General features: G+C 36.5%; 2 protein-coding genes across 6 annotated transcripts in view; one reads left to right on the forward strand and one right to left on the reverse strand.

Moving 5' to 3' along the window:
• Positions 1-21: 21 nt before the first annotated feature.
• On the reverse strand, positions 22-3816 carry LOC132549914 (uncharacterized). Its single transcript, XM_060213899.1, has 4 exons — positions 3741-3816; positions 2714-3203; positions 919-1020; positions 22-655 (listed from the first exon to the last, which is right to left on the reverse strand). Exons 2-4 carry the CDS (start codon positions 3101-3103, stop codon positions 560-562), a joined length of 588 nt encoding a protein of 195 aa, XP_060069882.1. The 5' UTR covers positions 3104-3203; positions 3741-3816; the 3' UTR covers positions 22-559.
• Positions 3817-3894: 78 nt separating this feature from the next.
• LOC132549731 (DENN domain-containing protein 1B-like) overlaps positions 3895-27830 on the forward strand; it is a 48293-nt gene continuing 24357 nt past the window's right edge. For 2 of the 5 annotated variants that reach the window (XM_060213689.1, XM_060213712.1), the window contains exons 1-17: positions 3895-4034; positions 5146-5210; positions 5662-5705; positions 8375-8430; positions 10998-11105; positions 11449-11608; positions 13664-13717; positions 14556-14617; positions 14718-14867; positions 15395-15440; positions 15713-15814; positions 17067-17175; positions 17361-17494; positions 18986-19117; positions 19397-19456; positions 20419-20451; positions 25833-25895. In XM_060213689.1, the coding sequence (XP_060069672.1) occupies positions 4018-4034; positions 5146-5210; positions 5662-5705; positions 8375-8430; positions 10998-11105; positions 11449-11608; positions 13664-13717; positions 14556-14617; positions 14718-14867; positions 15395-15440; positions 15713-15814; positions 17067-17175; positions 17361-17494; positions 18986-19117; positions 19397-19456; positions 20419-20451; positions 25833-25895 (1395 nt within the window). In that variant the 5' untranslated portion in view covers positions 3895-4017. Of the gene's footprint in view, positions 4035-5145; positions 5211-5661; positions 5706-8374; positions 8431-10997; positions 11106-11448; positions 11609-13663; positions 13718-14555; positions 14618-14717; positions 14868-15394; positions 15441-15712; positions 15815-17066; positions 17176-17360; positions 17495-18985; positions 19118-19396; positions 19457-20418; positions 20452-25832; positions 25896-27830 lie in introns of those variants that run through there. The other 3 variants (XM_060213697.1, XM_060213704.1, XM_060213719.1) reach the window with 3 other exon arrangements.

Below are 27830 nucleotides of genomic sequence, written 5' to 3' on the forward strand. Positions count from 1 at the left end.
AAGAAAAATATGTAGGGATTATTCATTCTGGTCAGTTCTATGTTCAACAACATTCCTCAGGACGATCATTCCCATCAAAGGCATAACGATTTAATTTATTTTTTAGTGACCATTTGCTGTCATGGACATTCCCTGGCCTGTCATTTCCTTGTGAGCTAACAATCATCAGCAATTTATAGCAAAAGTACAAAATAAAACATTTAAACATGGACATCCTCTTTTTTGGCTTTTTATTGTCTGGTTTTATTATACTAAAAAATATACTGCACTATAGTTACAACAAAAACTTCGGACTCACATTCAACAAAAAGACTAGAGAGGCAATGACACATCTTCGAAGTAGTAAAATTATTTCTGATATATAAAGTCAAAAAGCAGTAACCTCAAATCTTGTTACATAAAAGTAACACATCATGAAAAATAACCATTTCAAATGACATGGTGCATTGGCAAATATTTAGTCATATATACAATTATCACAGTTATGGATATTCGTATCTTCAGCACAAGTATCACAATTTCTGTCAAGAAGAAAACCATTCACCTTAAGCACTGGTTATCACGTATCTTGAAAATCTCCCCTTTTGACATAGAACGCCGAATTACATATCATCTCTTTGGTATCATCAGTAACCTTTCTATGTTGATAGGGACACTGAAATACATGAAGGAAAACATACAAATGAAAACACTTAGACTATGAAAATGCCATAAAAGAATAATCAAATACAGTTACATTCGTAAAGAAAGCTCTGATGGGAACACTCATTAATCGGTATCAAATTGCGTGTTGTGAAAAAATACAAGTACATATACTGACATTTCAAAGATAGAACAAACCACCTGTTTCATAACCCACCGTTAATATCTCTCTGCCATGTGATATATTTTATCATGGTCATATCTGATGTGACTTACATGTCGGCATGCACTGCCACAACATTTGCCTCTCTTTAGGTGGGCGTACCGGGTCATCACCCATTTGTCAGCATAAGGGTCTTGGTAAAGCTCTTCTTGCTCCTGGAAAAAATCGCTTACAAGAACAATTTGAATATTAAATGATTTGCAAGAAATACATTGAAGAGGAATGGTAGCTTTCAACACAAATCTAGAATCAAATATGTCCAAATAACTAAGTATATTGCATCATACACTTGTTTCATTTCCTATGAAACTTCAGACCAAATTGGGACAGAATCCATGCATTCCTGCAGAAAAAAAAGGATTTCATAGAATTTGCTCTTTCTGTCCTATTAGGCCCCACCCCTCCCATCCTAGGTGGCCCACACCACCTGTATATACAAAATTGATTCCCTTCACTCAAGGATGTTTCCAACCAAATAGGGACAGAATCAATTCAGTCCTGCGGAAGGAGAAGTATTTTAAAGAACTTGCTCTATTTTCACTTTTTGGCTCCACCGTTTTACAAAATTGATTTTATTTCGACCAATAATGCTTCAGACAAAAGTAATTTGGACATAATCCACACATTCCTACAGAAAATGAAGGATGAATTTTAAAGAATTTGTTCTATTTTCAGTATTGGGCCATACCCTGGTCTCTCAGGTGACAAAGACCCACCATTTATGCAAAACTGAAACCTCTTCTTCAAAGGATTTTAAGGTCAAATTAGGACAGAAGCTTATAAAGCATTCATACAAAGGCAAAAAGGGTTTTTAAGAAATGGTTCAATTTCCCAAATTTGACATTGTGCCTCCTGCCTGAGGGGGCCACAAACAACCATTTATACAAAATTGATTTCTTTTCACTAAAAAAGGCTTCAGACCAAACTGGTACAGATATCTTGACATTCCTACAGAGGAAAAGGGATTTTGAAGAATTTGCTCCATTTCCCAAATTGGGTCACACACCTCCCAAAAGGGCAGAGGCCTGCCATTTATATATCCTTTTTTGGGCCCTGCCCAAGGGGACCAAGACCCATCGTTTACACAAATTGATCCCTATTCACCCAAAGATGCTTATGACTGAAGTTTGGCTAAATGCAATCATTCCTACAGGAGGAGTAGGATTTTGAAGAACTTGCCCAATTTCATCTTTTGGGCCCCATCTCTCAGATCTCGGGAAACCTATACCCACCCTTATTACAAAATCTGTTCCCCTTCCCAAATGGATGTTTCTAACAAAATTTGGACAGATTCTACTCAGTTATTCAGTGGGCCCTTGGGTCCATATGTGAGCTAATGTTATGACATGAATGAAGAAACTGAGGACACACTTAAACAATAACCTGAACACAGGAACTTAAGATACACTTGAACAAGATATTTTGTCCAATTACAGTCCCCCCATCCCCACCCTACCAAAGTAAACCCATACAGCATATATGAAGTTAAAGTGACTAGAAGTGTAGGAGCTAGGTCAAAGGTCAAAGTAACATGATGAACACATATCCCAAATATAAAGTTCCAATGATTAATTGTGTTGAAGATAGGGGCTGGACAAGATAGTGGAAAAACAGAAATATGACAGGGCGGATATATCCAATGTCAAACTATAGTCCCCTTTGGTTCCTAGCGGGGGACTTATAACATGGAAACAGGAACTGAGGATATAGTTAGATAAAACACAAGTAAAGGAAACGAGTTTACATGTTAACAAAAACAGGAATAAGGATACACTTGAATAAAGCACAGAAACTGAGGTGAAACGTTACTAATGGTGAAAGACAATTTAATGAATTATAAAATCTTACCATTACAGCTCTCTTGTGGCAGTCATGAATTTTCTGTTCCTTGGGAGATAATCTTCTGTAATCTACCTTTTTCTCCCAGTCCATGTTGTCATATTCTTCTGATGAAGCTGATGCAGTGCTGAAGTATCGGATATGATATTTGGTCAACTCTTCATGTCTGTGTCCATGAACAACTTCTACCGTGTTGATAGGAATACTGTGGTTTCGGTGATACCAAATGATGTCACCTCTATGCACCCTGTGCCAATTAACTGGTACAAAAGTGTTGATTAGGTTCTTGATGGTAACATGCCTTTCATGACCTAAATATGTTTGATTAAAAGAAAATATGTTGGTAACACCGGAAATATTTCTGAAACTGGCACAGACTGTATGCAAGGATTTGGTCATGGTGATGATGAGTTCCAGCAAATATCTTCAGACTTAAAGCTAACTCTCACTAGGATGGACTTCGAGTTCAGCATGTGGCCAACTCATTCTCATACGAGTACTGGAAGATAAAGATCAATATTTAGTTTGCTTAAATCTAGGTTTCAGACCAAATACTTTACTAACCTTCTCATAATAGTAGATAACAACTATAAAGTTTCATCCATCAACTATGAGTGGTTACAAAGTGATGATGACGCTTGATCAACACTAAGTTTGAAAACTTGACCTTTGAAGTGCAAGGATCTAGTATCTGACACATCTTCTTATAAGTTATAGTGTTTCAGACATACACAAACAGAGCAATAAGTATAGGTTATGCACCACTGTGTAATAAGGCCTAAATAAGCAGCTTACTTTGCCAAAATCTAATACGACCCTCCATCAGCATGTTTTTATTTTATCTATCTCAAAACTGACCATGTACAATGTGTAACTTTGCAGTGTACATTGGCTAAGGGAACTTACAAATAAACTTTATCAAGATCCATCTAGCATTTGTGAAGAAGGATCTATACATTGATTATTAACTGACGAAATCATAATTATCATTAGTATTACATCAACTTTCGTGTATTGTTTGTTGATAAACACATACGGATGTTGCCTGATTTGTCCAATGCTGTCACCTTCACTCGACTATTGCAACTCGTCTCCGGGTCGGAGCAAAAACACTCTTTCGGAACATCTCTCCCCGTTTGTCTAAGATATCAAACAGTCACGAGTAAGAACGAGTGACAAAATGGCCGACGCAACGTTACTTCCTGTCACACAGAAATAAAGCAAAGAAGGAATCAAGTATTTATGGCGGAACATGACGTTAATTGGACGAGGCGGGGATTCAAGAATATGTGTTAGAACCTATATATGGAAATATGGGTTCTAGAATCAGGTATCTATTGTTGATTTCACTCCAAATTACTCACAAGAGGATGATTTTCCGACTTGTCAACACCCCTTTTCTAAATGTCATATCTGGAGGCGCTATCCGCACTCTTGCAGAACATGCCATTTTTACATCGGTGACAAATGTCAGACTGTCGGTGATCAGAAGTAATAGCCAGCTGGTGTGTGGGTACATATCGCACCTGGCGATTTTAAACTCTGATATCGTACGAATGTGTCGGCTGGTAGTAAAAGCCAATGATATGATAAGATCAGATCAAATGTTCCTCTTACAGACAATTCTGTTCTATCATGAAAAGAGACAAAGCCTAAAAATGCGGTAGCTTTGTTATTATCGAGCAGACTGAAATACGACATATACAGTATAATGTACCCATAGACATAGATACCTTTAATGTACCTAAGCATACATACAGTTTAATGTACTTAAACATAAATACGGTGTATGCTTAAATGGGTCTTATCATAATTAGAAGTAATTAAAAAGGAAGAGTTGTACCGCATTGATTAAAATCGTAAGTTGATTTTAGGATGGACCTGTTGATTTGATCTGTTATATCGATCTTATTACTGTGTTGTAGGACTGTTTGCTACTAATATACAAACTTGCTCTTCTTTCTCCAGAATATTTGCATAGTCAAACTATTTAATTCCAAGCTAAAACTAAGACATAAAACCTCTTATAACATAAGAAGTCATCAGTTGACAGTTTCATCATTTGTCATTTTCACTAGCTTGGTTTTTGTTACTAAGCATTGAAGAGATGTTATCAAGTGTCTTGCATAAGTCTTCTCATTAAATTTTCCTTAGTTGTTTTTTCAGCCTGTAACTTTTTGTGACTATTCACAAGAACAAAATGTCTGCCACATGGTTGTGAAACTGTCAATTTTATGTGTTATTCAGAAATTGTTCATTATTGATGTTACTGTCAAAAAATAACTTAGAAATGATTGATAATGACTGCCATTAACACACCACAATGTTTTTTTTGTAGATTATTACAATGTATTACATTTCATTTTTATAGTAAGTAGCCATTTGGATTTTTTGAAGATATGCCCTAACCTAAGGTAACATTTTCTTCTTTTCCAAATCAGAGATAAGCCAGAGAAAATCTATGAAGTTTTCATGGAGATTGGCAAGGCCAATGGAGAACATGAAGGTACTATCAGCATGTTAATTTGATTTATTCTTTCATTCTGACACAGATACCTCACTCACACATTGTGCTAGTGCTTTTGTTAAGTCTGTAGTGTGTATCACCATGATATTTAATTGCCCTTTAGATCAGATTTGGATAAAACTTCAGAAAAAAAATTCTATTGACTCTGTGATGTTCATTTACTCAGGTAGAAGCATTCAATATGTAAATACAATTCGAGTGTTCAATTATTTTGGTGTCTGTATAATAAGAACAGTTTTCAACCAAAGATAGAAATGGTATGTTTTGAGATGAGAGGTAGTTGCTGCCAAGGTGTGATTCTTGAGAAAATGGTAAATGGAATATGGAAGATTGGTTATATACAAAAGTTTTGATGTTGATATATTTGTGCATTCATTGCTAACTACTAATTCCGTAATTATAGTAATGATACATTTTTTTTTTATTACAGAACCCTTTTTGATACAAAGTTATCCCAGAGACTACAGTGATGAGGTAAGTATGTAAAGACATCCTAAAAAATGTACAAGAGAAGTTGTAAGCTGAGATGTACCAGACAGGTCATTGACAGGAAAGTACAAGACAGGTAATTGACAGGAAAGTATCAGACAGGTCATTGACAGGAAGGTCATTGACAGGAAAGTACAAGACAGGTCATTGACAGGAAAGTATCAGACAGGTCATTGACAGGAAAGTATTAGACAGGTCATTGACAGGAAGGTCATTGACAGGAAAGTATCAGACAGGTCATTGACAGGAAAGTATCAGACAGGTCATTGACAGGAAAGTATCAGACAGGTCATTGACAGGAAAGTATCAGACAGGTCATTGACAGGAAAGTATCAGACAAGTCATTGACAGGAAGGTCATTGACAGGAAAGTATCAGACAGGTCATTGACATGAAAGTATCAGACAGGTCATTGACAGGAAAGTATCAGACAGGTCATTGACAGGAAAGTACCAGACAGGTCATTGACAGGAAAGTATCAGACAGGTCATTGACAGGAAAGTATCAGACAGGTCATTGACAGGAAAGTATCAGACAAGTCATTGACAGGAAAGTATCAGACAGGTCATTGACAGGGATGTATCAGGCATCTCATTAACAGGGACAGGGATGTATCAGGCATCTCATTAACAAGGAACAGGGATGTATCAGGCATCTCATTAACAAGGAACACAGATGTATCAAACATCTCATTAACAGGGAACAGGGATGTATCAGGCATCTCATTAACAGGGAACAGGAATGTATCAGGCATCTCATTAACAAGGAACACAGATGTATCATACGTCTCATTAACAGGAAACAGGGATGTATCAGACAGCTTATTAACAGGGAACACAGATATATCAGGCATCTCATAAACAGGGAACAGGAATGTATCAGGCATCTCATTAACAAGGAACACAGATGTATCAGACATCTCATTAACAGGGAACAGGGATGTATCAGGCATCTCATTAACAAGGAACACAGATGTATCAGACATCTCATTAACAAGGAACACAGATGTATCAGACATCTCATTAACGGGAAACAGGGATGTATCATGCAGCTTATTAAGAGGGAACACAGATATATCAGACAGCTTATTTACAGGGAACACAGACGTATCAGACCACTCATTAACAGGGAACACAGATTTATCAGACCACTCATTAACAGGGAACACAGATGTATCAGACCACTCATTAACAGGGAACACAGATGTATCAGACCACTCATTAACAGGGAACAGGAATACATCAGACATTTCATTAACAGGGAACATAGATGTATCAGACCACTCATTAACAGGCAACAGGAATGCATCAGACCACTCATTAACAGGGAACAGGAATGCTTCAGACATTTCATTAACAGGGAACACAGATGTATCAGACCACTCATTAACAGGGAACACAGATGTATCAGACCACTCATTAACAGGGAACAGGAATGCATCAGATATTTCATTAACTGGAAGGTGGCAGACAACTTACTGCCAGAATGTTCATCAGCAGTACAACACATGTATATTGTTCTAGATTAAGTCCAGAAAGAATGCATCTGGTATAGTTTATAACAATTTTAGATACACATAAAGGGGAGAGCATCCTGTGTAGTATTATACATTATGAAAGAAAGGAAGGTAACTTATATATTATGACACAATGCTAGATATCTCAAGGAAGGGAGGTAACTTAATAGTGTATGACAATATTATATACTCTTGAAGGGCAGAGTATCTTGTGTAGTATAATACATTACTAAATCACAAATTCAATCAAAGAAGGGAGATAACTTGCGCAGTATAAGACAATACTAGATACACTCAAAGAACGGAGGTAACTTCAGTAGTACATGTATAAGACCATACCAGATACACTCAAAGTACTGGGAAGGGAGGTAACTTCAACAGCACAAGACAATACCAGATACAATTAAAGAACTGAGATGGGAGGTAACTTAACAGTATAAGACAATACTAGATACAATCAAAGAACTCAGAAGGGAGGTAACTTAACAGTAGAAGACAATACCAGATACAATCAAGGTAGGAGATAACTTGTGTACAATACTAAATTTACTCAAGTAAGGGGGGTACTTTTAACAAGTATAGTATAAGACAATACTAGATACAATAAAGCAAGGGAGGTAACTTCAGTAGTATACGACGTAACTAGAAACATTCAAGAGAGAGCTGTAACCTGGGGAGTAGAACACTCATAAGGAAAGGAGATAACTTGTGTGTCTTAATTTCATTTAGAAGTGACATTCACTTGTGTATCTTACTATTTCACAAGCAGATACTCCATATCACTAGGAAACTGATCCTAATTAGCTACTAATTACTATGAAAGCTAAAAGAGGAACTTAAGTTACATCCATCTTGCAAAAAAAGTTGTTATATAAAGGTTATTATGCTCCTCCTATGAAGCAGTCCATGGCATAAAATTTTACGTATTTTCAATCTGTCATCCCTGCTGTTCGTTCCAGATAGAAGCTTTTGTCAAAACTATCATGCTCTCTCCTAAAAGTCATGTTTTTTTTTTTACCTGTTTTGGACCATACCAGAATTTTCAGTCAGAACTGGAGCAGGTATAAATGAATCACTGTGATATTAACTTACCTGATTTGCTAAACACATTTGTTAACACTTCAATCTATTTTATACAGGAAGTTCTTAAGTCTGTTCCCAAATTTGCGTTTCCATGCGACACTGAAAGGTACACGTAAGTTTTCTGATCTGCGTGCCACCAGCTTTGACTGTCTCGGTGGTACACCTGTCTGTTCTTAATTATTTCTGTGTGTCTTATTAAAAACCTTCTCTCATCAACATTATATATCTGCATACTTTTACCTCAATGTTTGATCTAGCATAAACATTTGTTTATCAAGTATGAATAAAAATATCGAAGAAATAGAAAGGAAAAAATGTGAACAGAGTGTTTTTGAGACAAGGTTAAAATCAGCCAGTTGTCAGAGTCTGCAATGCTAAGTGGTATTGATCTGTGTTCTGTGATTCAGATCCTGCTATATATGATCCAGATCTTATGGTACTATTCGGTATGTAATGTCACCATGTGATGGATTTTTAAGGGTTTTATTGTTATATACAAGTTAAACTATGTTCAATAGACAGAGATAAATGTAAGTCAGTTTCATAACTGTTCATACCAAAAAGTAAAATCCTATAATTTGAAAATTTACCCCTTTTTGTAACAAAAAAAGGGGTAAATCCTGGGTAGTCTGTTCATAGATTCCTTGAACACAGACCATACAAGCATTGTAGACTGTGATGAATTGTTTATACATATATTAGTTCAGTGTTCACATACAATGGCTGACATCCATGATGAACTACTCCAAGGGGATGGTCACCTTGTGTACCATATATATACTTAGAAATATTTAATGGTTTTGATTCTATTATACACCTAGAGTAGAAGATGATAGTTATTCCAGAGTACTGTATTCCTTTGCTTACATGTTTATTATATACAATGTACTGTATTATATAAAATTTTCTGTTTAGTAGAAAGTGGAAAATGTTACTTTGGAATGATATTTAACCAGGAACTGCTATCGATTTGATGAGAAGTACAAACAAATCTCATTTATTTTGTCATCACTGCATCTGCTGCTTGATAGGAAATCTGTGCCTTCAAATGAAACAAATCCTTGTATTTCACATTCGATTCAGGACCCCATATCATCTCATTTCTAGAACCTTCATCTTAGGATTACTGATAGAATTAATCGTTTTTGTGATTTTACTTGTTAATATGTAGTAATGGAGGCAGATACTTCTGTCTCTTAATATGTTTTTGAGTTTAGCCTTAACAAAGTATATTGTGCTGCTGTCTATGGAGGTGAAATAATACGAAAGTTTAAAAAGTTTGTAGTGACAAAATAACGAGGCTTGAAGTCTGGAGGGGAAGTGAGTTCCTGACAGATAACCCTGTTATTTAGATCTAGTGTACGGAAGCCTGGAGGGGAAGTGATTTCCTGACAGATAACCCTGTTATTTATGCCTAGTGTACGGAAGCCTGGAGGGGAAGTGATTTCCTGACAGATAACCCTGTTATTTATGCCTAGTGTACGGAAGCCTGGAGGGGAAGTGATTTCCTGATAGATAACCCTGTTACTTAGGTCTAGTGTATTGAAGTCTGGAGGGGAAATGAGTTCCTGACAGATAACCCTGTTATTTAGATCTAGTGTATGGAAACCTGGAGGGGAAGTGATTTTCTGACAGGTAACCCTGTTATTTAGATCTAGTGTATGGAAGCCTGGAGGGGAAGTGATTTCCTGACAGATAACCCTGTTATTTAGGTCTAGTGTATTGAAATCTGGGGTGGGGAGAGGATTTCCTGACAGATAACCCTGTTATTTAGGTCAAGTGTACGGAAACCTGGAGGGGGAGTGATTTCCTGACAGATAACCCTGTTATTTAGGTCTGGTGTATGGAAGCCTGGAGGGGGAGTGATTTCCTGACAGATAACCCTGTTATTTAGGTCTGGTGTATGATATCAGTGATTAAACCAATGATTGTTTGTGATTATACTTTTCCACAATATTTAAAGCTACATGAAGTATATATCCTATTTAAACCAGGTATCTTTCCCATGAAACATTTTCACCGTTTTACAAATACAACCAGACTTATAAACTGAAAAAGTATTTAGTTTTACTTAGTATAGTGAACTAACAACATCAGTCTTTGTGTCATTGATAAAGACTGTTTCTCATACACCTCCATATAGTATATTGTAATGTATAGTAAAACCAGCAACTGCTTTTCTCTGTCACTGTTTTATTTCTGTTCTTTTTGGTTTGTATTTTCTTTTAATTAAAAGTCCATTTTTGTTTATAAATATTAATATAGACTTTTAAAGAAATTTATTTAAATCCTTATTTTGTGTTTTTTTATGTTGAATGAATATCTCACTACAAAGAAACATTTTGCACCCAAGTAAATTTTAAAACAGTGTTTTTATTTGCTATTATCATAATATGTTTTATGTATTTTAGTTGCCTTCAAAAGAATATTAGACCATCCACATATTTGTGGTTTAATAGAATTGAGATCAAAGTTATGTTTTATCATTTTGTGTCATTCATTTACCAATCAATTATTTTACCGCATCAACGCTGTGTGTTATGACCTATACTTATTTTTAACTGTAAATAGATAGGCAGAAAAGTACATACCCAAACATTGGAAGATTTTCAGTAGTTTGAAGATGAGAGTTCTAAATGTTATGACAACCAAGCTAACTGGTGTCTTACCCCATTACAGGACGACAGTGGACCACTTCACATTTGTGCTTACAGAGATAGATAGTACCCTGAAGTTTGTGTTTTGTCGTCACGCCACTGGGGCCCAAACATGTCTGTGTATCGTCAGGTAAGCGTCAGTACGCTAGGAACTTCCATAGATTTAGCTGAACATGTTTGGTTTTGATTTACCTACATGGCAGTCAGGCACAGTAATGATAACACTGTAAACTCGCCTATCACTTATGCAACTGACGCTGATCTCCCCGATGGATGTGATGTAAATGGTGTCACCTGCCTGACAATATAGATATAAACTTTGTATTTCTAAGGAAGACTCCTTGTGGCATTCATTTTGGGCAACAAGAGTGATTGATATGTGGTGTTTTACAATTTGTAAAATCAGTAAAGTTTATTTTTTTCTTTAATGTACCATTTGCCGTAAATCTGATTCACTGATTACAATATTACAGTTACTTCCCTTGGTTCGAGATCTTTTACAATCTGCTCAACCAGTTGGCAGAGATGCTGAACCACAACTACGAGAGAGATATGACATCCTTTCTAAGAGCTGCATATATCCAGGATGTTCCAGCTCCTGGTGTACCAGTTACTATAGCAGCCAATCAGGAAGTAGGTATCTGATACAAAGCTATACCTGTATTATAGCAGCCAATCAGGATGTAGGTATCCAACACAACACTATACCTGTATTATAGTAGCCAATCAGGATGTAGGTATCCAACACAACACTATACCTGTATTATAGTAGCCAATCAGGAAGTAGGTATCCAACACAACACTATACCTGTTATAGGAGCCAATCAGGAAGTAGGTATCCAACACAATGCGATACATGTATTATAGTAGCCAATCAGGAAGTAGGTATCCAACACAATGCGATACCTGTATTATAGTAGCCAATCAGGAAGTAGGTATCCAACACAACACTATACCTGTATTATAGCAGCCAATCAGGAAGTAGGTATCCAACACAACACTATACCTGTATTATAGTAGCCAATCAGGATTCGGCACTCACGGGAAAAAACCACAACAGATACTGCAATACATATATATACAAGTTTATTTACACTACATACACTAAATATAGACAATAACACACTTGCATTTACCTACTCTATCTTCCACGCCTCTAAATGTTATATTACAGTCTCTTCCAACACACACACTATTATAGTAGCCAATCACATTTCTGACACAACACTATACCTGTTATAGTAGCCAATCAGGAAGTAGGTATCCAACACAACACTATACCTGTATTATTAGCCAATCAGGAGTAGGTGACACAACAATATGTTATAGGAGCCAACAAAATTTAGACACAACACTAACACATTATAGTAGCCAATCAGCATATGCCTATCAGACACAACATTATACCTCTATAGAGCCAATCAGAATATCCAACACAACACTGCCTGCATAGCCCGCCAACACAACACTATACCTGTATTATAGTCCTGGTAGCTGACCACTGTGTTCCTGGTAGTTGCTGTTGCAACACTGGCCGGCCCCGTTGCATACCAGTCTGTTGCATACCAGTCTGTTGCAGGCTTTGGGTAGCCTAACTTAGTTGTCTGCCCATCGTGTGAAGCTATAATAAACATGACAAAATATCATAAACACTCACGCACATCCATACTTTAATCCAACTAAGACATTCCTTAACTAACTATATAATTTACCATCCATTCTACTTCCCTTTATAATAACCAAACCTAATTGTACATATACCCCTACAAACATATTAAATTCTAGGATGCGTTTTCATAATAATGCCAAAACGCACGTATCACCGCAACCATATATGCTACTGAGTGGCTTCCGTACTTTTTACACCTGCGCGCACTCAACCCTTGCACAGGTAAATACAACTACTACTCAGGGCTTCCATAGATAAACTACTCAAACAAAATAACGTTATTAAGCGAAATATAGGCTTAAAGGCAACTAAATTACTTGTACATATCAACACATTACTTTACTATAATACCACATAAATCCTAATTGCCTAATACTGTTAATTATGACATTTAAAACCAACACACCTGTATACTATAACAGCAAATAGTTACGCTCGAGTGGACACGCATCGATAGATTGGTTGACCGGCAATAGGGACAATTAAAATATGGCACGAAATAGCCACTAAACAACAATTTATGAAAGATAGAAAGAATACTTACCCCAGTCAGATATCTGGGCTTCATGACACACGAATCATGGCTGGGAAACTAATTATAAACAGCTTTGCCAAACAATGGCCACTCCTCTCACCTGTCCAGCCCATGCACTACCCGTCCTTCTTCACACGTACACACATACGCACACGTGACCAATTTACTCACCATTCACAATAACAAAAAAATGTGCCTGCGTTCTTGACATCCAACACAATGCGATACCTGTATTATAGCAGCCAATCAGGAAGTAGGTATCCAACACAATGCTATTCGTGTATTATAGCAGCCAATCAATGTCCCTATTCTATTGCAGCCAATCTGAATGTAGTTGCCTGTCAAAGATCAGCTGTATCTTTGATTAAAATACTAAATTAATGGTAATGTGTCCTGGCAACTATGGAAATGTATGTTAGCAACCAATGAAATATATCCTAGAATTAATTTTAACTGTTATAATAAAGATTTTATTCATTTACAGATGTTGAACTTCACTGCTCCAGAAGTAAATAAACTACCAAGTATACCTTCAAATGTAAGTACACTTCTGGCAGTTCAATCATCAGGGCCTGCATTGAGATGTGGTGACCTATAGTAATCAGCTTGTCTGTCTGTCTGTCTATCTGTCTGTTTTTTTTATTTCTGTAAAGCATCTCAAACATTGTTGGGCCATGGCGCTCACACTTTATGTCAAGTCTTCTTGAAGGAAGTGCTTGCTTGGGGTATGTACCGTTTCATCTCTCAAGGTGAAAGGTTACTGTTGCTATAAATAGAAAATCAGTTTCCATGTGAGTTTGCTTTGTCCAATCTAACCCAAACTTCATACAGTACTTCCTTACTGAAAGTGGCTGCTTGGGATTGCTTTACATTTTCTAAGGTCAAAGGTCAGTGTCATTGTTACTATAAATAGAAAAATCAGTTTCCCTTCTATAACTCAAGTTTTCTTTGGCCAATCAAACTCAAACCTCATATAATGCTTCCTTACAAAATGGCTTGCTTTTCAGGCCCCAGGGTCAATGGTCCAGATTAATGATACACTAAGTAGATAATTGGTTTTCATGATATAACTTGGGTTCCTTAAGGTCACTGTAGCTATTAGTTATAATCAGTTTCTGTTGGATGACTTGAGTGTGCTTTGGCCAGTCTAAATACAATGCTTCCTTACCAAAAGTGCTTGCTTGGGCTATTGCTTTTGATATCTCAAGTTCTAAGGTCAAGATCACTTTTATTACAAAGAAAAAGTAAGATTGTTGAATATATTTGTCAGTTTGTTGTTTTTTTTTCATAACAGTCACATAGCAGCACCTTGCTGACCTGTCATGTTCTAGTTGTATATAAGTTAGAGTGGTGACCCTGTTTTTTATTGTTTACAGAGAAACCTAACAGAGTATTACAATGCCCTGGATACTGCCAACATGATGATTGTGTTTGCCAGGTAAGATTCTCAAGTTACTCCAGTTCACGTATTAACAAGTGTAACTTCTATATAAATTGATGTTAACAGGAAATCATTGTTTTTTTTTTATTATTTTTAGTATGCTGAATGAGAGAAGAATCGTTGTGACGTCTCGTCGCCTGTCACGCTTGACTGCCTGTATCCATGCCTCAGTGTCTCTATTGTACCCTATGTTCTGGCAGCATCTCTTCATCCCCATACTTCCAGCTCACCTTTTAGATTACCTCAGGTAACACCAATAAGGTCATTCTAGTCCTTACCAAGGTCAGATCTGGGATTTTAGGTGATCTGCCAGCAAACTGAGCTCTGGTCTGTATCAAAGGTACTGAATATTAACCAAGGGCCATGCATAAGGTCATCAGAATTGTATTTGTTTTAAAGGTTAAAAAAGCTAATTCAGAAAAGTCAAGCAGTCCAAGTTTGTGACATCAGTTCAGTAAGATACTGGACAGAAAACTGACTAGCGAGATAGGCCAATTTTGCCTTTAGAAACAAGGAAGAAACATCTTTAAATCTGAGAGAGATTGAATGAACTGGAGATGACTGTTTTCAAATTAATTTTCTTTGTATAAATTTGAATACTTGGCATATCCAATTCTTAATTATGTAGTGTTTTTTTTTCTTTTTAACAAATATCACATCTATAAAAATCAAAATAATATTGTAAGAAGTATGGTAAATGCTTTAATTACTTTTTACCCAAGCCCTAGGTGTTTTGACTTGCCTTAGACAGTTATTATAATTCAATTTTTTCAGTGCACCCATGCCATACGTGATAGGAGTACACTCCACACTGATGGAGGTAAGTAACAGTCTCTTTGATTGGCTCCATGGTATTGGAGATAAGTTACAGTCCCTTTGATTGGCTCTTTGCTGTAGGAGATAATTTACAGCCCCTTTGATTGGCTGGTTTCTACTGTTTCCAAGACATCAGTTAAATGATCTATTAATAGAAAACACCGGCTATAAAACATAATAACAAATTGTGTAATATGTGATTACCATCATATTATTGGAGTGATTTACTTGTAATTACTGTATGTTGTGACTACATCTGTTTTAATTTTCTTACAGAAAATGAAGATGTCTGAATTAGGTGATGCTGTTATAGTGGATGTAGACAGCAACACCGTACAGACAGAGCACGATGACCTCGAGGATCTGCCGTCTGATATCGTAAGCGTTATCTGTATTAAGAGTAGATATAGACAAGCATTTTCCCACACTTGATAATATTATGCTTTTGTTTACTTGAGAAAGATAAATAAATCTGTCTCTCATTTGGAAAAGGACGACACAGCAATATCATTAGTTTTTACACATATATTATAGGTAACTGATGATGTTGGATGTATACATTGTAACAACTTTCAATATTTTACAACAGATAATATAAGAGAAAAATAATCATGTACTTCTGTGTGATGTAAACAGTGTTATCTTAACCCTTGGCATTATTTGATTTTAGAGTAGCATGAGCCTTAAACTTCAAAATATTACCCTCGAGTTACGACAACTTATGAAAAAATATATATGAATATTATCTATTTTACAACAATTATAAAAAAAACTATCAGTATATATTAATTATTGTTATTGGCCTTGATGGAAATGAACGAGGAGTTTTACTGTGGGTGGAAACCAGAGTACCTGGGGAAAACCCATGTAGTAGGGCAGGTGATGCCATACCCTATCAGTTCAAATGAGAAATCAAACCCTGGTCACCAAGGTGAAGGGCAATTTTGTTGCCACTGTGCCACCCGGCCACTCACACTTATGTATATGTGTTGCCACTGTGCCACATGACAACTCACACTTATGTATATATTTTGCCACTGTGCCACCAGACCACTCAAACTTATGTATATGTTTTGCCACTGTGCCACCAGACCACTCAAACTTATGTATATGTTTTGCCACTGTGCCACCAGACCATTCAAATTTATGTATATGTGTTGCCATTGTGCCACCCAATCAATCACACTTATGTATATGTGTTGCCACTGTGCCACCAGACCACTCAAACTAATGTATATGTGTTGCCACTGTGCCACACCACAACTCACACTTATGTATATGTGTTGCCACTGTGCCACCCAGCCACTCACACTTATGTATATGTGTTGCCATTGTGTCAATTCACAACTCACACTTATGTATATGTGTTGCCACTGTGCCACACCACAACTCACACTTATGCATATGTTTTGCCACTGTGCCACACCACAGCTCACACTTATGTATATGTGTTGCCACTGTGCCACCAGACCACTCAAACTTATGTTTATGTGTTGAGAGAATGCTGTCTACATCACACTTAGGTAAAAGTTTCTACAACCATGATAAGATTGCGACATGATTTTGAACGAGACAGGTCACCCTCTCCTGACTTTGTTATAGATAGTCTCTGTTTCCTTTGTTTTTGTAGTCATCATATCTGAAACGCCACCTAAAGGGTGACAAAGTGAGGATATCCATGCAGACATCAGGTGACGCCATCCCCAGAACATTCCTTATGGCTTTAGTACGACTCATAGGTAAGCTTAACAGTATACAGTTAGCTGAGCTGTATATAAAAGGTTACTTTATTAATGATTTCATTTCAAATTGTTGTGGTAATTCAGTTTTCATTGTAATTTTCCTGGATTTTGTAATATTTATTGAACAGTCTTTTTTTATTTTTCCTCGATATCCTACCTGTTCTGATTGGTTCTGTTGACAGGTTGTTACAGAGATGCACTGCGATTCAAACAAGGAGAACCTATCACTTTTGACCCTGAAGCATTTGTACTCTCGCGACCTCAATCCATGCAGCCATTCCTTGAAAATATGCTTCAACTTCAAATATTTCAACAGGTAACCAGCATACTTATCACTACCTACATTGTTTACCACAAATATTTCAACTGGTAACCATCATACTTATCACTACCTGCATTGTTTACCACAAATATTTCAACAGGTAACCAGCATACTTATCACTACCTACATTGTTTACCACAAAGATCTCCCACTTCACAGCAGTATCAAATCAGTTGTTGTGTAGATTATGATATCGACATGTCAGCATGTCCGTGCTGACATCTTGTAAAAAAATTGATGTGAATTATACATGCATGAGAAAAGACAAATTGGTGTCTTAATGATTATGATACATTAGGCAGATTTCTATCTGTATACATGAGGGCAGATTTCTATCTATATACATGAGGGCAGATTTCTATCTATATACATTGGGGCAGATTTCTATCTCTATACATGAGGGCAGATTTCTATCTCTATACATGAGGGCAGATTTCTATCTATATACATGAGGGCAGATTTCTATATGTATACATGAGGGCAGATTTCTATCTCTATACATGAGGGCAGATTTCTATCTATATACATTGGGGCAGATTTCTATCTCTATACATGAGGGCAGATTTCTATCTATATACATGAGGGCAGATTTCTATCTATATACATCAGGGCAGATTTCTATCTATATATATGAGGGCAGATTTCTATCTATATATATGAGGGCAGATTTCTGTCTATATACATGAGGGCAGATTTCTATCTGTATATATGAGGGCAGATTTCTGTCTATATATATGAGGGCAAATTTCTATCTATATACATTGGGGCAGATTTCTATCTATATATATGAGGGCAGATTTCTATCTATATATATGAGGGCAGATTTCTGTCTTTATACATGAGGGCAGATTTCTATCTGTATATATGAGGGCAGATTTCTGTCTATATATATGAGGGCAGATTTCTATCTCTATACATGAGGGCATATTTCTATCTATATATATGAGGGCAGATTTCTCTCTATATACATGAGGGCAGATTTCTATACATGAGGGCAGATTTCTATCTATCTATCTGTGATGATTCACATCAGGGCAGATTTCTGTCTATATACATGAGGGCAGATTTCTATCTGTATCTATCTGTGATGATTCACATCAGGGCAGATTTCTAGCTATATACATCAGGGCAGATTTCTATCTATATACATCAGGGCAGATTTCATTGTATAGTATATGGGGGCAAATTTTTATACATAACAATACATGATAAGGTTTCTATCTGTATATGCACAAGGGCAGATTTCTGTAATATAATACTATGCATGAGGGCATATTCCTAGCATGTGTAATACAGGATGGCAGATTTATGTCTACATATATGATACACAAAGGTAGATTTCTATATAAAAAAAAATATCAGAGAGAAGATTTCTACCTACATTTCAAATAAAGATCAAATTCTCATTAATATGCAATATAGTAGGAGATGAAAATATAGTGTGAAAGTAGATATGTCACAGTGGGATTTATGTTGATTTTGTAGTTTATCAACGAACGTCTAGACATGCTCAACTGTGGACATGGTTTCAGTGACATCTTTGAGGCTGAGGCCCTACAAAATGCAGACAAGCTCAATACTCAGTCACGTTATAAAGAGTGGCTCTCTAATATGAAGGTAATATTGTATCATATTTTTTGGACTAGAAACTGCACACGAGTATTAGCAGGGGGTGTGATGAATATAACAAATGTCTGCCCATCTATTTCACTGTCGAGGTATAACATATTATGAATTTGTGAAAAACCATTCTAGGGAGTATCATCTAGTATTAGACAATGAATCAGTAATGACCTCCGTTCTCTATCCCAATAGAAGAACCGTCCAATATTATGTCAGTGTGTTGAAGGAATGCTTTACAATGCCCCTGTTATAAATATTTTGTTTTGTTTTCAGAAACAAGGCAATAAATTTCAAAAAGGTGGAAAAGACATTTGGGCTGGCATTAAAGAAAAGGTAAAATAGATGATTTACAAATCTCCCAAAATCTGTGAATAAAGACCTGGATACTTCAAACCGCTAACTACATTCCTGTAATTACTATTTACACTGTGGTTAAGTTCAGACCTCATCACTTACATGTCACTCCAAAGGTAATCCTCACTTTTTTGTAACCATGGAAACTGTTGATGATGTCCATTAAGTATCCTGATTTGGTGATAAGTGTTGTATGATGGGTTACATGTACCATTTCTGTTTAAATATTTTGATCTCTTGATGAGAGAAATATTTAAAATATAAAAGAACTTTTTCAGTTTTATCAGGATGAAAGGATTTGGTGATCACCACTGATTCTGATCGGTCACTTTGTCAGAATGTACATGACAATATAGATCCATCTATTACAGATGCTGTTTTTATGACCCAAACTTACATTCATTAAGAAATATGTCAACTTTGTCCCATTTGAGGAGAATTTCAACCCTAGATTGAAACATAACTTAGCTTCTTTATATCATTAAATGGTTCATTTCAGTGCTCCTTTCTTACACGTTCATTTTTAGGCTAAACGTACTCAGTACATATAGCCTATTGCGATGGCCTTGCAGACAAAATTTACCAGTCCTGGCCTTCTCATTGGCTGAAATATCGAAAAGAGTTAGAGCCCTCTAGCGGCAATTTTCTGCTTAAATAATGCCGCAATCTTTCAAATCGCTATTTTAACAGCATCCACAATTAGTTTTCTTTAAATAACAATAAGATTACTATATTTCAGACTTAGAAAAGATGATTGTAACTAGTGTCTCGTCCTCTGTTAATAGCATTTATAACTTGTACAATGGCAGTTTTCCTGACAGAGATGGATAACTGCAGTTACATACCTGATTATTTGTATGTCACACACATTTTGTTTTTATCACATTACCTGGGTTGTCACCGAGCTGACATTTTGTTTCTGACCTGATATCTATCCACAGGCCGCACCAGTTATGTCTAACGCCGTTCATTCTGTAAGTCAGCCATTTTGCATGTCCAGTGTTGTACACCAGTATATTAAGTAACCCTGTACTCCTGTTTCCCCGCTTTTTTGTTTGTGTCATGTGTTAGGGGAAGGATCGAAGTAGTAAACAAATCTGAAACATTGGAAATTCTGATATTAGGATGGTCAACCTGTACTACATAACATCACTGCAAGGCAGATACATTTCTGTGATGCTTTAGAAAAAGGTGTTATGGCCGTGTAACACATATTGCTGTTGCTAAGAAACTTAACTAGTCCTGGTAGGGTTTGATGTTAGTTTGTTAGCTACAGCATTATATGATACAGGATCATACCATCATCTAGATATATAGTGATTTTAAGTTTACATTTTGTTAAAATAGTCATGTTTTTTTTACTGTCCTAACATCTTTTTGAGAAGCTCTGGGAATGGTAAAACCAATGCAACCACAAACAGATTAATGATGTTACTTTCCTTGTGACCAGATGATACCATAGTCTTACTTCACCTCCTAGAGATGATAGTTTGGTGTCTGTAGATGATTCCATAGTCTTACTTCACCACCTAGAGATGATAGTTTGGTGTCTGTAGATGATTCCTTTGTAGATGGGAACTGTAAAAATGTTGTCTGTTTATGGAACATTTCTTTTGTTTATGAAATATAGAACTGGTCAGTTCAAAGCTGCCTAGTATTGATATTGTATAATTGTGTCTTATATGTTTTACAAAGACTGGACATTAGGTCAATCCTCAACAGAACTGAGCATTTACAATATAACTGGACTTTAGATCAATCCCTACCAGTACTGACCATTTACCATGGTTGGAAATTACATCAATCCCTACCAGTACTGACCATTTACCATGGTTGGAAATTACGTCAATCCCTACCAGTACTGACCATTTACTATGGCTGGACATTAGGTCAATCCCTACCAGTACTGACCATTTTCAATATAACTGGAAATTAGGTCAATCCCTAAGGGAACTGACCATTTACAATATAACTGGACATTAGATCAATCCCTACCAGTACTGACCATTTACCATGGTTGGAAATTACGTCAATCCCTACCAGTACTTACCATTTACAATATAACTGGACATTAGGTCAATCCCTACCAGTACTTACCATTTACAATATAACTGGACATTAGGTCAATCCCTACCAGTACTGACCATTTACAATATAACTGGAAATTAGGTCAATCCCTAAGGGAACTGACCATTTACAATATAACTGGACATTAGATCAATCCCTACCAGTACTGACCATTTACAATATAACTGGACATTAGGTCAATCCCTACCAGTACTGACCATTTACAATATAACTGGACATTAGGTCAATCCCTACCAGTACTGACCATTTACAATTAACTGGACATTAGGTCAATTCCTACCAGTACTGACCATTTACAATATAACTGGACATTAGGTCAATCCCTACCAGTACTGACCATTTACAATATAACTGGACATTAGGTCAATCCCTACCAGTACTTACCATTTACAATATAACTGGACATTAGGTCAATCCCTACCAGTACTGACCATTTACAATATAACTGGACATTAGGTCAATCCCTACCAGTACTTACCATTTACAATATAACTGGACATTAGGTCAATCTCTAAGGGTACTGACCATATCTATGGATATTGTTGTAAGGTTACTGGGTATCATATTAATGTATATAATGAAATGATAAAAAAAACTATCATATAGAGGATAGCCTTTTTTGAAGCTAAGGATTATTTTAACATTTGTTTGTAAGACAATTTATGAATTCCATATGTAATTACTTTTAGTGTTGAAAAGAAATGTCCTCAGTTTATATACACTGTACATGTATTAATGTAAACTCAAAATAGTATAACATGTTATCATTCGGTTCTTATTTAGTCAGGTTTGTGGAATCAATTAGTATAACATGTTATCATTCGGTTCTTATTTAGTCAGGTTTGTGGAATCAATTAGTATAACATTTTATCATTCGGTTCTTATTTAGTCAGGTTTGTGGAATCAATTAAATGTGTATACCATGCATGTATTAACACTGCATTGGAATGGTAAACTAGAGAGATATAATAACACCTAGTGGTCAGTAATGACACATTAATCAGCCTGGATGTTGATCTATAGTCGACAAACATATACTTAAAGTGAAGAACAAGATGTGTTTGTTTAGTGTGGATGTTCTGTCGCTAACAGTATCATACACTAATATACAGGAGTATAATACTATGATAGGATATTAATACTGGGAATTACTATTAGGAATTGGATTTTTACCATTTTACACATCATAACCTATTATGTGTGAGATCCCATGCTGAACCAGCACGTCACCAATCACCACTAATCTGGAGCATGATTTGGTTATACTTGATATGTGATTATCAGGTTCAGATGATATTGCGACATGGATTTATGTATACATGATATTTAGGCCTTCATCAATCAAGCTCTTTATCAGAACAAAGTTATACCTGTGCTATTCAAACTCATTGTCAAACCAGTGTCACATCTTTGTGAGTCAAACTCTTTGTTGAAAGTTTCAAGTCTTCAACGGCCAAGCTCTTTGTCAAATCAATGGCACATCTTCATCATTTAAACTCTTTATCTAAGTGATGTCACATCTTTGTTAGTCAAACATCTTAACGATGTCACATTTACATCAATTAAACTCTTTATCACAACAGTGTCCTATCTTATTCAGTGAAACTCTTTGTCAAAACACTGTCCCATCTTGATCATTCAGATTCTGCATCCGCAGTTTAATTTTCTTTGTTAATCAAACTTTTGTCAGACCTTTCTGTACCACATCTGTCAGTCCTTTGTTTTTAGTGTCACTTCTATTCCTCTTTGACTCTCATCATTTACGTCATTAACAACACCATCTCGGTCAGTCTCCGTCACAGGTAGAACAGCATTGTTGTGCTACACTACAAGTGAAACCATTTCGACGTGAAGTCATAGAAGACTGTATAAATGACGTCTGTTTCTTCGTGACATATCTGTCGTTATACAGTTATTTTTGGTAGATCATGGTAAATTTCCTGTGTGATAGTTCATGTAGTAATTAGTCAATGATGGTAGTTTATGTCCTGTATGACGGTAATTTATGTCCTGTATGATGTCCTGTATGATGGTAGTTATGTCCTGTATGATAGTAGTTATGTCCTGTATGATAGTAGTTATGTCCTGTATGATAGTAGTTATGTCCTGTATGATAGTAGTTATGTCCTGTATGATGGTAGTTATGTCCTGTATGATGTTAGTTATGTCCTGTATGATGGTAATTATGTCCTGTATGATGGTAGTTTATGTCCTGTATGACGGTAGTTTATGTCCTGTATGATGGTAGTATATGTCCTGTATGATGGTAGTTATGTCCTGTATGATGGTAGTTATGTCCTGTATGATGGTAGTTATGTCCTGTATGATGGTAGTTATGTCCTGTATGATGGTAGGTTTGTCCTGTATGATGGTAGTTATGTCCTGGTATGTCCTGTATGATAGTAGTTTATGTCCTGTATGATGGTAGTTATGTCCTGTATGACGGTAGTTTATGTCCTGTATGATGGTAGTTATGTCATGTATGATAGTAGTTATGTCCTGTATGATGGTAGTTATGTCCTGTATGATGGTAGTTATGTCCTGTATGATGGTAATTATGTCCTGTATGATAGTAGTTATGTCCTGTATGATGATGTCCTGTATGATGGTAGTTTATGTCCTGTATGATGGTAGTTATGTCCTGTATGATGGTAGTTATGTCCTGTATGATGGTAGTATATGGCCTGTGTGATATATTACATATGCTTTCTATGATGCTGGATATGATTGCGTGAAGCTATTATGAAATCCCATTTTTACCTATCATTGGTGTTTAATATGTTCATGAATACAGATATTTGTGTATCTAATAAATATATGACAGAAAACATTTTAAAAGTTACATTTTCAAAGGATTATATGTGTTATGGTAGTAAAACACATTCTTGAAATGTCATTAATACCATATACATCTTTCAGGAAATCCAGGAGACCAACACATTACTTCTTACTGAAGTCAGGGCATGGGCTTATCAGAGGACAATAAACCCAGGGGGCCAACACATTACTTCTTACTGAAATCAGAAGGTGGGCTTATCAGAGGACAATAAACCCAGGGGGCCAAAACATTACTTCTTACTGAAGTAAGGGCATGGGCTTATCACAGGACATAAACCCAGGGGGCCAACACATTACTTCTTACTGAAGTCAGGGCATGGGCTTATCACAGGACATAAACCCAGGGGGCCAACACATTACTTCTTACTGAAGTCAGGGCATGGGCTTATCACAGGACATAAACCCAGGGGGCAAACACATTACTTCTTACTGAAGTCAGGGCATGGGCTTATCAGAGGACAATAAACCCAGGGGGCCAACACATTACTTCTTACTGAAATCAGAAGGTGGGCTTATCAGAGGACAATAAACCCAGGGGGCCAAAACATTACTTCTTACTGAAATCAGAAGGTGGGCTTATCACAGGACAATAAACCCAGGGGGCCAACGCATTACTTCTTAATGAAGTCAAGGGGTGGGCTTATCACAGGACAATAAACCCAGGGGGCCCACATTACTTCTTACTCAATGCTTATCACAGGACAATGAATCCAGGGGGCAAACACATTACTTCTTTATGAAGTCAGGGCGTGGGCTTATCACAGGACAATAAACCCAGGGGCCAACACATTACTTCTTACTGAAGTCAGGGCCCCGATTTATCACAGGACAATAAACCCAGGGGTCCAACACATTACTTCTTACTGAAGTCAGGGCGTGGATTTGTCACAGGACAATAAACCCAGGGGGCCAACACATTACTTCTTACTGAAGTCAGGGCATGGGCTTATCACAGAACAATAAACCCGGGGGGCCAACACATTACTTCTTACTCAATGCTTATCATAGGACAATAAACCCAAAGACTTTGATAGATCAAGAAATTTGAATTGATAGATCAAGAAATTTGAATCAGCGAAGTTTGATTCACAGAAGTGTTTATTTATACACATTACCAGGCATGGGCTTATTGTCAAAGAAATAAGACAAATACCAAGATTGTGAAAGTATATCAAGCTGGTCTGCCACTGTTTGACCAAAGCGTTAGATGAGAAGCCATTTCCAAATCACTTCCTTTCCTCAAAAAGAGTTGTGCCAAATAGCCTTCTCTAAAGTTTGTATGCACTGTAATTCTCCCTCACTTCCTGCCAAAGATGTATGGCCATTATAGCAACCAATCCCCTGCCTGCCCACGTTGAGTACTAAACACCCTTATTGGAAGCTTGGATTTGACAGACTGTGTTAATTATTGTGTTTCCTGTATCTCTAGGTCAAGTCACAAGGCAAGAAGGCTTACACAGGTATAAAGAACAAAATGGCAGACCTAAAGAAGGTAAGTTCTGCATGTTACACAGCTGTTATATAGAGAGGTAGATGTGATGATGGGGTGTCTGTGGTTTGGTGTTGTCTCTATCTTTAGGCTGATTACAGCTGGACCAATTTTCTGTTTGAGTGGTGTTTGTTCTTAGATTGAGTGATTTTATTTAAGAGGTTTTTGGGTCATTATTTTTATAAAAACTGGGTATTTGTAATCATACAGAAATATAACTGTTATTTCCGTTGATATCACTAATGATGTTTGCTGATGCTGTTATAACTTTAAAACATATTTTTTTCAGTCTTCATTCAAAAACCTGTCAAATTTTTATGTAATTTTTCAGTCACCAAGTTGCACTTCTTCAGCATTGTAAACCAGACACTGTGTACAACTTTATGTATGCCAGTGGCACAACGTCTGTCAGTCTGGCTGCAGGCCCCAAAATAATGAAAAAATAATTGAACCAAAATAATGCTTTCACAATTCACTAGGTGAAGACCGATCTATTCTATTTGAATAGATGACATTAACCCACATTCAAGGTCACTACAGGTCTGGTGTGTCATGGGAACTGAATATAGTTTCACCTTGTTAAGACAGTGTATCGTATCAAAAGTAGGTCATTCTGACCTACATTTTTGACATGTGACCTATATCAAAGAACAAGTTTGTCCGGTCTCTATCTCCTACACTACTTGTCAGTACTGGGGCTTCATATTTGGAGTATGGGTTCACCTGGGTGAGGCATTGTGCCTTGTATCAAAAGTAGGTCATAGTCACATACTTTATTGCTCTTTTTTTTTGTTTTTTTGACCTGATCAGGCTGTCTCCTTCACCACCTGTCATCGTATCTTCATATTTGGGATATTGGTGCACTTTGGTTAGGTGGTGTGTCATGTTTCAAAACTAGGTCACTGTGACCTACATTTTGACTTTTAACCAACATCAAAGGAAAAATTTGTCTTACTCTACTTGCCTTTGGATCTTTATATTGAGGTATTTGTTCACTCTAGTGTGGTAGTGCTTTTTGCATCAAAATAGGTCACTCTGCCCTTCATTTTGAACCTTTCACTTACATTGAAGAAAACTTCATCCAAGCTCTATCTCCTATACAAGAGTCACTGGAACTTCATACCTGGTCTATGGGTTCACCTTGGTAAGGTGATATGTTGATGGGGGACTCTAATAATTTCCCAGATTGTCATGTTGTTCTATGATGTAATTTAGATTCTTTTGTGTTTTTGGGGCCTGTAGCTTAAAATGATGTAAGACCTTTTCAGATTAATATCAACGAAGAAAATCTAATAACAAACATGTCTGTATATAAACAGGTGAGCTATACTTGGTCCATGTATCTCCATATATAGACTATTGTAGCATGTTATGTTTATGTTTGATGTCCAGGAACCGTTACCACCCTACAGGATGTTGCAGGAGGTGACTGTTGAGATTACTATTAATTAATAATTCCTCTTAATAAGTGTATCAACAAATATTTAACTTGTCGTCGTTTCTGTATGGTGGGAATTTTGGGATGACACTCTAGTGAAATACTTACACATGTTTATTAAAAACTAATTCTTAAAAAAAAAATTGAATTACATATACATGTTTCGTAATTATTGAATTTAGAATTTCAAATTTTCCGATCTATTTTGTAAGATGGTAGCTATAGTGTAGAAGGTCTGTGTTCACTAGAAGGTTTCCTTGCCTGTTTGTTGGCTATACATGTTGTGTTCCCCAGTAAACACCCACAGTGTTATCATCCTAGCCTACCCAGGTCATTTGGTTTTGGGTGACAATTTGGAGCTGACACGTGAAGAACCAATATATTAAACTTATGTCGACATTTATGTTGCTAGTCCGCCCAGCTGTATAATTAGAGATGGTGACAAGATGTGAGTCATTTTCTCACTGCCTTTATGATATGTGTTAAGACTGGTTTTCTAC

Source organism: Ylistrum balloti, unplaced genomic scaffold, assembly GCF_031769215.1.
Source record: "Ylistrum balloti isolate Yb309-2 unplaced genomic scaffold, AGI_CSIRO_Ybal_v1 Utg369622, whole genome shotgun sequence".
Taxonomy (NCBI): domain Eukaryota; kingdom Metazoa; phylum Mollusca; class Bivalvia; order Pectinida; family Pectinidae; genus Ylistrum; species Ylistrum balloti.